Below are 12756 nucleotides of genomic sequence, written 5' to 3'. Positions count from 1 at the left end.
ATGATGGGGAAAGTTTGCAAGGATATCAAAGTTGGAGCTGAACATGAACACTAACTCTGACTAGAGCGTACAAAAGCCCAGCCCAAGAAAGTGATTGGGGAGGGCAGCTGCTGAGAGCAAGGGTTGAGTAGCCTGAGAAGCAGGGGGATGCTGAGGACCAGACCTAGTGACCACGGATGAGGGGAGTAATGATTCCAAGGTGTTCAGCCCACTCCCTGGAGAGAATGACAAAGGCATCAATGACGGGAGGAGCCACAGGCATGTTTCCTAGAAACAGGCTCTTTCTTGGACATCTGTGCTTGAGATGATTGCAAGTTTCCTCAACCCCTAGCTGCCATCTAATTTCTCTTTGCTTTTTGCTGTCTGATGAAAGAGTCTAGCCTTGATCCCTCCTAATATATGTGACACAAGTTAGAAACCAGGCCAACATACTTAAGGGCGGTAACACTTCCTTCCACTTCACCAATTCTCTAACCCCTGGCATGCTGGCCCTCCCAGGACAACTCCTCAACAGTTTCTGTGTCAGAATCCACTAGTGACCTTCTTGAGGCTGTTGTTAGGTGATTCCATACCTCCTTGCTCTCTTCCCCTCTGACCCATCCTGGTTCCCCTCCTCTCCTGCAATCTAAGTGTTCTCTAAGTAACACCCTTAGCCTCTTCCAAGCCTTTTGAAAAACCATTACTTAAATCTCCCCACTTCTTACAGCTTCAGTCACCAGCACCATGGGGAGAACTTGCCCCCACGGTGGGTGGGTTAGCGGCAGTGCTGGAACCAGAGCCCAGGCCTAGGCCACTGCCTCCTACCACAGGTTCACCACTCTCATGCTCACCACAGACATTCATTTTTAAAAATGAAACAGTAAACCCAGCAATTGAAGCTATGATCATCAATAGCCTGCTGCATTTCTTAAAACAGCATAGTTCAATGGTTAAAACATGGGCCTTGCTATTGAAAATTCTATTTGACTGGAGGTTTAAATTCCATTTCTGCCACTTGCTGGGTAAGTGACTCAGAGCAGTTTACCTATTTATCCCCAGGCTTTTATCTGTAAACGGAGGAAAATGATGGTATCCACCACAGCACAGAGCTAAAGAGATCACATGCGTGAAAACATCAGAGCACACAGGATGCTGTCTGCCTTATGGTGAGTGCTCGACAAAAATGGGCTCTTACTCTTGCCCAGTGACTGCCAGGACCAGGCTGCTACCCACCCAGCTGGCTGACACTGACATAAATGTTGGTATAGGGGAAGACTGTCTTTTTTAGGAGTTTAAACACCATTCCCAAAAAATGGGATATGATTTCAAATCAACAAGATGGTACATTAACTACTGTATTAGATAACATTTCCTTGGTGTTCAAAATAGCATTTGTGAATCTTAAATACCCAGAAAGAGCTTGGAAAAGGTCAAGGCGAATCCCTAGGGCTGCATTCTCAGTCAGTTCTCTACCTGCAAAGACACTTAGGTACACAGACACCACAAGAAAACTTCTCATACTCAAGGCCACTGTAATGACACAGAGCACCCAGACAGCACCCACCCTGGACAGCCGATGACAAACCCAGCTCCTGAGATGAGCTTTCCTCACTGTCAGGCAAACACCACCCTTGTCCAGAGATAGGTGGAAGGGTACGCAGTCAACTGGGTTATTTCGGTTTAACTAGAGTCAAAGTGAGGGTTTCGCACCAGTTTCTGAAGAGGAAGACCCCGAAAAGGGGCCTGTAAGACTTACCATTGGATGCTCGCATCTGCCGCCGCCGTCCCACGCGGTCCAGCCCAATGGGGGTGCTCTGGGAAAACGTGAATGGCCGGAATCGGGCTGAAACCGCTTTGTAGGGCGGCACCTGGTGAGCTGGCACGGGAGGCCTGGCTGCTGGCTACAAAAGGAAAGCAAGAGGCTGTGAGACGGTGCCAGGAAGTGGCAGCTCCTACAAGCTCTTCACAACCACAGCTGCAAGGAGCTCAGCGTTCTCACCTCCAAGCTACTCACAGATGTGACATGGTTTCTCCAAAGCGTGTCAAAAGCTTCCGCTGCACTGAGGCTCAAAGCAATGAATTATTTTGAGGTTTAAAAAAATCAGTATCAGCCCACTGGCTCCTATTTCACACCATAACGTTTCATCTTATCTGTCAGCGACATACCAATAGCAACATTCAGTCAAAGCAAAGTGTTAGCTAAGAAAAGGAAAAGCAAATTTAGGAAGTGGTGGCCTTCTTAGAGATGCAGGGTCACAAGGTTAAGAAGATGTGTTCCCAGCAGCAGCCTCCAGAGAAAGCAAAATCAGTGCCAAAGACCACGGACAGGGTGACCAAATGTGGCCCAGCTACTTACTTCTGTCTCCTACTCATCCACACACAGGCACCAGCTAAGTACTTGTGAAATACAATTCTAGTTTCCCTAAACTATCAAGACAACTGAGCTTTGTTTAAAAGAGCTGGCTTTCTGAAAATTTACCCTGGTCTATAGGATCATTTCTATGCCCTTTTGATTTTCCATAGTAACAGTCTCTGTAACTGCATCAAAGGCCAAGCTGGTTGGTACTTTCCTTAGGTTTTCCACCTAGTCCCCTAAATGAGCTTACCATGCAGAAAGTTACAGTTATCTGACTATATTCCTTTTTGATGCTCTAGTGTGAAACAATTTCTAAGTGCTTTAGATTTTTCCTATACTGTGTTTTTGAATTAAGAGGTTATAGTTTGCTTTAGTTTGGAATTATTTCCCAGCATGTAGAGCATCTTAACACAAGAAAAAGTTTGTGGTATTCTTCAACTAATTTTGATTTTACCTTAAGAATTCAATTTAATTTAATTCAGTTAAGCAAGAGAGTTTTGAATGCTTGCTGTATACACAAGGCGCTGTGCGGGGCTTTACAGGCAGAATGCAAACATAAAATCTGTCCCAACATAGATTTCTCCTTTAAGAGAATTTTACAGGTTATGATATCAGCTAGCAAGTTTACAGTAAGAAATTGGCGACTTACTCATGTTCTGTTCTGAACCTTGGATGTGGGGTGTTTGCCTTGCTAAATAACAGAAACTCCTCCTGAACAGCGCCCTAATTTAAATGTTTCGTATCCTCAAAGAGCTCTTTGGGTAACTCATAAATACTTGCTGAATTACTACATTATACTAAGGGAATGATAATAAGATTTTAATTATTGTCAAAGTAGTTGCAAAGCTGCAACTCAAAAGCAAGAAAATGGTGGAAAAAATTATTTCCTTATCTCCTAAAAAAATCGGCTTCTTTATTCTCTTCTTATCTGTACATGTTAACAATGGGTGATGCTGTCTCTTTCAAGAATTTCTTCTGTCAGGAAGCTCACTAAATACGCACTGTTACTTTCCCCTTGTTCACATCTCAGATGATTTAGAACAAAGAGCAAACTATTGTCACATATCGTTCAAGATGCCAGCAAAAACAGATTAGTAAAACACATCCAAAGGTCAGATGATTAGTTCTAGTACACGCAGCTTGCAAAGTAGGAGGAAAGGTGGTGAGCAGAGTCCTTGAGTCAGACAAGGAAGGAAAGCAGCATCCCCTTTAGTTTGCAGGGAGAACAAAGGCCAGGGAGTGGAGGGCACTGCTGGCTTTGGTAGACGCACACCAGATCTTACTTGGGTTAGAAGATTCTCTATTGCTTCTGTCTGGCTGTTCCCATAGAAGCTGACCCCACCTATCACAGAGATGGGGCGTCTTCTCTGGCCTCCTTTGGGGCAGCCCATGGCAGCATTCTGGTCTGCAGGGACTGTGGAGGCCATGCTCAGCTGGTGGTCACTGTCCACAATGTCCTCCTTCTGGGGGTCCACAGCAATTGAGTCTTCAGGAATAGACAAACTTCGGCTGGCAAACTGGCCATAGTCTGAGAGTGGTCGAGGCCTTGACCTTTTCCCAGAGCTCCATCTCCTCCTGGAGATCCTCTGAGCCTCTGTCCTGTCTTCCTCCAGGGATGAGCCCCGCCTCCAGGATTCTTCAGTAACAACCTTTTCAAATTCCAACAAGTTAGGTGAGTGCCAGTATCCAGGAAGGTATTAAAAAAGAATGTGCTACACATTCCGTTCCACCCACCCTCAGCTCTGCCACCAGGCTTTCCAGATTTACTTGTTTATTTATTTATTTAAATATATCTTTATTGATTCAGAGAGAAGAAGGGGGGGAGAGAGAGAGGGAGAGAGAGAAACATCAATGATGAGAGAAAGTCATTGATCGGCTGCCTCCTGCATGCCCCCTGCTGGGAATTGAGCCCGATCTCCTGGATCCTAGGTCAATGCTCAACCACTGAGCCATGCCTGGTTGGGGTACTTGTTTATTTTTAAGTTTTATGTGTAACAGGCATAACTGAAATGTGGATTAAAATAAGCAAATCTATCTTTAATTGGAGGCTGAATTAAAACTAATTTAAATAGTGATGTTTGGTGACTAATGAATCCTGATAAAAGATATTTTAAAAATATTAAGAGTTAATAAAAAGAACTTCTAAGTATGGTAGGGGTGTCACCCAAAATATATATAACAATAATGTGGGGAAAGGCAGGTATGCCAGTAGAAGAATGCAGGTGTAATGCTGCCCATTACTACTCTAAGGTATTGTTTTGCAATAATGTTTAAAAATAGAAGGTGCTTTCAGGAGACTAAGTCTAGGTTGCTAGGGAAGGAGGGGAAAGCATTGAACTAGGATTTAAAGAACCAGATCAGGCTACTAACTAGCTCTGTGAGCTGGGACAAGTCACAACTGACCTTTCAGGATCTCAGATTTCAGAGTAGACAATACCACAGCTGGAGAGTCTATGATCCTAAATTAGGCAATACATTCTAATTTTTTAAGTAACTTTTTCAGAGGCAATGCAATGTGCTAGGAAAAAAAGCCATGAGGTTTGAAAATGAACAGACTTCTGTGTAAGATTGGGCCCCAGCTACTTTGTAACCTCAGGCAAGTTACTTAACTTATGTGGATTGGGTTATGTAACTGTTCACGAGGGAAAATGGGTCATAGTGAGGATAATATACTACAATAGTTAAGACAGCCCTTATCGGCCATAGTTAATTATTACTCTTGAAAAGTACTGCCTTAGAATTACATCCCCTGATTTGCCCTGCCTGGAGATAAGCTCTATCTCACAGACCCCTCAGAGTCTGGTCTCAGAGCTCTCTGGGATGGAGCAGAGAGAGGGGTTGGCCGAAGTCTACTGCAGGCACAGTCACATGCCTGGGAGCCTTGGGGCCTTCAGTGCTTCCATCACTATACATTATTTAAAAATGCAAAAAAAAACCCATAACCAGGTACGGGAAGGGAACTAAATTAACCAGAAACTCTTGTGATTGCAGGATGGAGATGGCCAACAGAGCTGATGTGACATCCCCTGGAGGACCAGCCCCACCCTGCCCATCAGCACTGCTGGCTCAAGGAGTCCCACCTCTTGCCAATTGGTGGCAACTGAGACCTCAAATGCAGACCCCGTAATTTCCGATCTGATGTACCCAAGCATTCCCTAGGATCACGTACCATGAAAAATGTGATGAAGAGCAAAGGAAGCAGGAAAGGATTACAGATACCCTACTCTATGCCCATCATTTCTCAAATTAGGAAAACTGCGACCTATAGAAGTAAAGTGACTTCCTCAGGGCCACCAGCCATTTAGCAGCAACAGAGACACTGAAATGTGGGTCTCGCAATTTCTGTTCCCACTATACCACGAAATTTTCCCACTATATCAAGTCACCTCTGCTCAAAGGAAATGGGTTCCAGCAATCACCAGTGACCTTGCTGTCTACTGACTCTACTGCCCGGAACGCTCCCTTTTTTAAGTCACCACTGAAGGGATCCAGAATACAGTGCTGTGGCCTAGACTGTTTTGAGCTGCAGGTAGTTAAGAATGAGCTTTTCTCCTGAACTTGCTCATCTGCCTGAAAGCAGGGCCTCCCAGAAGAATTCAGTGGTCATGCAGCTGCTCCCCTGGGACAGAATTTCTTTCTTCCAACCAGGAAAGATGGACTCTTACAGCTGCAGAGAAAAGGCCCTCACCTATAGACATGGTCACAAAACCATCCTGTTTCCCACCTGTTCTTCTCAGGCCCACTTATCTGTCCTAAAAGTCCCTTGTTTTCCCATGGGCACCCTTCTCCCTCATTGAGATGGTCTATAAACCCCCAATTCAAACCACTTCCTGGAGTCACACTTTTTTGTTAACTCCACTTACCTACATGAATAAAATTTATCTTTTCTCTTGCAAATTTGTGTCCTGTCAACTTTAATTCTCACCCGTAAGCATAAACCTGAGGGTAGAGGAAAAGTTTTTCCTCTGTACCACCACCCTGGGAAAGTATAAGAAAAATCACAGAAAAGTTAATATTATTTTAAATACCATATCGAATGGCACAGACAACTTAAGCACGCATTGAGACTAAACCCATTTATACTATCACCCTGTGATAAAAAGGTTCAGAAAGACTGTGCTAGAAAAACAGAAGTACAACAAAATTATAGGCAATGAGTAGTCTGGTCACACATCTACATGTGGTTTTGTTTGCACTTATACAACATGCATCTGCCTTTCCTCACTGATGCCGAAAAGAAAGTAAGAAAAGGGGCTTAGGAAAACAAGAAGCTGTTTTAGCTGTTCAGGTACTGAATCCTTCTGAGACCAAAACACAGTCCAGGAAGTGATGGAGGCCATGAGAGCAGGGAATTAGAGGGCAGGAGGTGGCTGGTGCCGGCTTCATTCCCATCACGTCAGGCCTCAGTGTCAGCCACTGTCCTGCATGGGAGCTCCCCCCCCCAACCTACTTACTTATACAGCCCCACTGAGGACATACAAGGAGAAACACCCCCTCCAAGTGGTACCAAATGTTCTAGGAACTGCAAAACTTATTTAACAGAATAATATATAAAACTGAAATGTCCTTTTTACTCCTAGCAAAAGTACTGAGAGAGGGAAGAAGGGAGGGAGCAACGTGAAGTCCCTCAGCCCTCAGTGTTAAGTTCACATTCAAACAGGGATCCTTGGCCAGAAGTGACTTACATACCTTATAGAACAAATCTAAACTCTGATGCATATTCCCAGACTAAATCTTCTTTTAGCAAAGTTTACCTACTTTCGAAATACAACCTACGTTCATCCTGGGGAACGCACATGGAGTGTGGCTACACCTGGAACTGCGAACCCAGCACCAACAAACAACATTCTCCAACCAGCCATAACCTACCCCGGACTCGGCTGAAGGTGGCGGCGGCCCACAGACACACTGAAGGAGCAAGCAGTTGACCACATCCATGCTCTCTGAGACTTCTTCTTGCCTTTAAGACACGCCAACCAGGGGTGTAAGTGGCCAGAGCTCTGCTTGGTCAGCTTCTTCTCACAGGTCAGCAGCCTGAGCTTCAGCTCAATCCAGGGCTCTCTAAGCTTGAATGGCCAATTCACACCCCAGTCATAAACTTTTGTAAACAGACTTTTCAGTGAACTGGCGGCTCTTTTAACTCTTGCGTCTCAGTACATTTTTAAAGTACTTTCTCTAGACAGGGGAAACTACATCTTTTCTTCCATACAAGATTCCTTTCTTTACAAAAGTATAAAACCAAGATCGATCTCATTACCTCCAATTAGACATTTCAAAACATTTTTTAAAACCAAGGCGAGATTAAATTACTACCTGGAGGAAAAAAGAAAGAAGCCCACACACAAAAATGGATGTCGCATATGTCCATTCAGAAGCCTGATCTTAAGTAAGTATATGGGGTCCATTTGCAAGTGCTGAGGATTGAATTGCATCCTCCTATAAGATATGTGAAGCCCTGACCAGTGATCGTGTTTGGAAATACAGTACTTGCAGATGCACTGAGTTAAGATGAGGTCATACTGGATTTGATGGGCCCTACTCCAATGGCTGGTGTCATAGAGAAAGAGGGAAATCTGACACAGGTTTATAGGACGCCCAAGATTCTCCCTAGGGTCTTAGAGGGAGCTTAGCCCTGCCCACACCTGATTTCAGACTTCTGGCCTGTATAATAAAGAGAACAAATGCTTTGAGTCACCTAGTTTGTGGTAATTTGTTACAGTAGCTCAAGGAAACTAACATAGCAAGGTAATTCAGAAGAAAATATTATAGGCAAAGAAATTAAGATGCTTTGTGTAGATTAAAGAAAAAAAACCCTGAAGCAAAGAGGCTTTCCTTTGAACAAGCAAAGGTACTTTCAAGATACTACTACTAATAATACGTAAGCCTCCTAGGTTTCCCAGGTATTCAGAATCCTGGGTACTGTAGGGAGGACAGGTACAGTCATGGAGCTGGAGGGGAGAAGGGAAAATTTGACAATGTTACAGAGGACTGCTACAATGAAACTAATGAAAAACTATGACTATACCAAGCACATGTTACCTTATTTAACCTCCATAACAGCCTTAGAGGGCATATTTGCCACTTTTTATAGTTTAAGACATTGAGGTTAAAATAAGTAAAATTACTCACTTAGGTTAATAGAGCCAGAAAGGGGAAGGGCCCATTTTACAACCAGTTCATCTCATTTCAAAATCTGTCCTTTCCACTTTGCAGCCCTGCATCCTTGGCACAGACTCTTTTTTTTTTCAAAACTTAAAACAAATGTATTTCTTTTTTTATAATTATAGTTCATATATAATATTATATTAGTTTCACATGTACAGTATAGTTATTCGACATTTAAATACCTTACGATGTGATCACCATGATAAATCTAGTAGTATCGATCTGTCACCATACAAAATTATTATGCTTTAATTAACTATATTCCCTGTGCTGTACCTTATATCCCTGTGACTTATTTGTTTTGTAACTGGAAGTCTGTACCTCTTATTCCCCTTCATCTTTTTCACCCACCTCCCATCCCCCAACCTCTCTCCTCTCTGGCCAGTTTACAGAAGGAAAACAGAACTTTCCCTTCTCCCCTCCAGCTCTATGCCCTGAGCTATAGACTTGCTTGGAGGGAGGAGAGAAGCAACAAGCAGTTACAAGAGACTCTGATAATGGTGCCTGGGAACCATGCTCAGAATCACATTTTTAAATGCATAAAACAAAACAGATAGGATTATAAAGTAAATTGATTACTTTAAAATACAATGATCACAATAGTAAAAGGATTGTAATATTATAAGTACCACATGAATTAAAAGAACTAGTGATAAGTTTAATAACTGTCATACTTCTGAAGAAGTACTGAAGAGTATGAAATGTTTTAAGATATCAGCAAAGACTGTTGTATGATGTGAAAAAGATCTGTGAATTCTACTGGTGACAATACCACAGGTGTTGCTAACACTGCTCTGGTTTGATGCCTACATTCATAATGGAAGGAAATGCGACATTTTAGCTAGAGGTTAGCAAAAATAAAAGTAAATTCCCCACTTCCTTATTTCTGTCTATTGAGTCCTTGAGTGAATGTAGGTTAAATCTCCCAGTGTTATTTATCCCAGTGTTGTTTATCCAAAGAAATCCAAAATGCTAAATTGAAAAGACATATGCATGCATATGTTCACTGCAGCATTATTTACAATAGCCAAGATATGGAAGCAACCTAAGTGTCCATCAGTAGATGAGTGGATAGAGAAGTGGTGCCTATACACAATGACATATGACTCAGCCATTAAAAATAAAAATAATGAATCTTGCCATCCGCAACAGCACAGATGGACCTAGAGGATACTGTGCTGAGTTAAATAAGTCAGAGAAAGGTAAATACCATATGATTTCACTTACATGTGCAGTATAAAAAACAAAATAAACAAGCAGACCAGAAACAGACAGACACAGAGATCAGACTGATGGTTGCCAGATAGGAAGGGTGTTGGGGGACTGGGTGAAAGAGGGGAAGTGATTAAGAAGTACAGATTGGCAGTTACAGAATAGTCACAGGGGTGTAAAATATACATAGGGAATATAGTCAATAATATTGTAGGAACTATGTACGGTGCCAGGTGGTTGGGGTGACCACTTCATAAGTTATACAAATGTGTAATCACTGGTTGTACACCTGAAACTAATAAAATATTGTATGTCAACTGCAATCAGAAATAAAAATTATTTTTAAAAGCCTCAAACAAAATCTCCCAGTGTAAATAATATCACTTAAGAATAGCCAGCAGTGCGCTCCAACTCCAAAAAATTAAATTTCAGTCCTTATACAATAGCCCCACCCCCTTACCCACAGGAGATACCTTCCAAAGACCCCCAATGGATACCTGAAACTACAGCTAGTACTCCACCCTACATGTACTATGTCTTGTCCCATACATACATACCTTCTTACTTAAAGGAAGCACTTTAGCATATCCGAATTGCCAGTATCACTAGTCTTGCACTTTGGAGTCATTAAGTAAAATACAAGTTACCTGAACACAAGCACGGTGATACTACCACAGTCACTCTGATAACTGGGACAGCTACTAAATGACTAATGGGTGGGTTGTGTGTACAGTATGGAGACACTGGACAGAGGGGTAATTCCCATTACAGGCATGAATGAGCAGGACAGTGTGAGATGTCATCATGCTACTCAGGACAGCACATAACTTAAAACTTATAAATTATTTCTGAAATTTTCCACATAATATTTTCGGCCCACAGTTGATTGGGAGGTGGGGGTGGGGTACCTGAAATGTCAGAAAGTGAACCATGGATGGTGGGAGAGATACTACTGTATATTATAAAATAAAAAATAGCAGCATCTCACTATTTAGAGCTATATATCATTACCTAATTTCCCTTAAATGAAAATTAATGCATCATAATGAAAAAAGACCCTGCACAGCACCCGCCCATTTTAGGATGGGGCTCAGATAATACAGTGCTTGAAATGGGATATAATATAAATATAGGTTGTAGGATTTTAATTTTTTAAATTGATTTTAGAGAGCGAGGGAGAGGGAGAGGGAGAGGAGAGAGAGACATCAACTGGTTGCCTCCTACACATACCCCGACCGGGGACTGAACCTGCAACCTGGGTATGTGCCCTGACCAGGAATCAAACCAGTGACCTTTTGGTGTATGAGACAACGCTCCAACCACTGAGCCACACGAGCCAGGGCTGTACTAGGATTTTAAATGAGGAGCAAATTCAGAAGATCCCAGATTAACTACCATATTTTAAAGAGTTGAAGGCAAGGAACAAGGAAATATTTTGTGTATTATTTTGTAAAAATATTTAGAAAGACAAAAGTTTGAGCCTTAATGACATTTTCCTGTTTTACTTGTGTGTGTGTGTATTTTTAACACCCAATATCTTTCATTTACTTAAAATCTTTTTAAAGCTTTATTGAGACATAACTGACATAAATGACTATATAATTTTAAGGTATACAGCATGACCTGATTTACATATATTGTGAAATGCTTACCACAGTAAGTTTAACATCCATCATCTCATAGATACAAAAGAAAAAGGGAAAAAAGTTTTTTTCCTTGTAACAAGAACTTTTAGGAAATACTCTTAGCAGCTTTTAAATATACCATCCAGCAGTGTTAACACTATGTCATGCTGTATGTTACATCCCAGTACTGTTTATCTTATAACTAGAAATTTGTCCCTAAATATCTTAAATTTTCCTCAGCTTACTTTAACATCTACCTAACACTGTATTTTTCAGGTAAGTGAAGAGGAAATTATTATACCCATTTTAGAGATGAGAAGCCAGTCACAGAGAAGGCAATGGATTTAACGAAAGAGCACATGAGAGAGTTCAGGCAGTTCATTCCATTTCATCTTAGCGAGAAAATGCCAAATGGTTTTATGGTTTATGGAAAAAAACCTTAGCAGCAACTTCTAAAAATACCAGACCGTGTAACACTGCTCCACAAAAGCCTCCATGTGCTTCTTTTTGGTATTTTCTCTGGGTTGAAGCTCATGAGAACATTAAACACTGTTAGCCCAGTTCTATGAGGATTAAAAAACAACAACTATGTAACTATGAAAAATTCTGGACTGATGGTTTCTTCCCTAGTTTTTGCAATAATCATTCGTCGGAACCCCGTTTTCTGGGCTTAACTAAAAACCTGGCCATCCTACCATCTCAAAATCAACAGCAACACAACACCAAGTCTGACACCCAGGCAGAGAAAACAGAATTGTAGGTAGTCATTTTATGCCTGGACTTATTAAGATTAAAAAGACAGTTTAAAGCCATCATATTAAGAGAGAATGAAAAACATATTATGGAATAAGGACTAGGGCAGAGAGGGGCAAGAATGGGAGGCAGGGACGCACGCCCCAACCTTCTCTAGAGAAAGAAGAGGGGGAAGGTGTCTGTGTTTGCAGCGTCACTGGCATGTCAAGACCTGGGTGACAGCACTTCAACATTCAAATCTGCTCCATCATTCCGCCTCATGGAACTGCTCTGGGAGTGTCTTAACTCGCTTTTGTATTTTCAGTTTAAGCTCGAAGCAGTGCTATGTGAGGAGAAAGGAGCTTGGGATACGCTGAAGGAAACAGTGAATCAAGAGGGGACAGCGATGAAACGCTGGGAAACAAGAGGCGGGGGAGTCACGACCACCACTTCACTTGGATTCTTTCTTTCTTCGGCAACACTCATGATGACAGATTGTGTCGCCCCTCCTTTAAACTTGTAACAGTGCAGCAATGAACTGAGTCAAGCAAACACGGACCCTGAATTAGATCTGCTGTCCACCAAGAATTCTTCTACTAAGAGTCACTCGGTGTGCCTGTAGCGGGCCTGTCGCAAAGATAAGGCAAGACCAAGAGACTGCACCAGAGCGTTTTTTCTTGAGAAAAT

The 12756-nt window shown here is 42.1% G+C and overlaps 1 protein-coding gene across 1 annotated transcript in view; it reads right to left on the bottom strand.

The window, feature by feature from the left end:
• The window catches only part of SPATA13 (spermatogenesis associated 13), an 80378-nt gene that overhangs the window by 49565 nt on the left and 18057 nt on the right, over positions 1-12756 (bottom strand). Inside the window, exons 2-3 of the mRNA XM_087814453.1 lie at positions 3619-3984; positions 1736-1880 (exon numbers count right to left, since the gene is read on the bottom strand). Of these exons, the coding sequence (XP_087670579.1) occupies positions 1736-1880; positions 3619-3984 (511 nt within the window). The remainder of the gene's footprint in view (positions 1-1735; positions 1881-3618; positions 3985-12756) is intronic.

The sequence above is a fragment of the Miniopterus natalensis genome, chromosome 2, assembly GCF_054644295.1.
Source record: "Miniopterus natalensis isolate mMinNat1 chromosome 2, mMinNat1.hap1, whole genome shotgun sequence".
NCBI lineage: Eukaryota > Metazoa > Chordata > Mammalia > Chiroptera > Miniopteridae > Miniopterus > Miniopterus natalensis.
The sequence above is the reverse complement of the archived record's forward strand: the minus strand, read 5'-3'. Positions and strand labels throughout refer to the sequence as shown.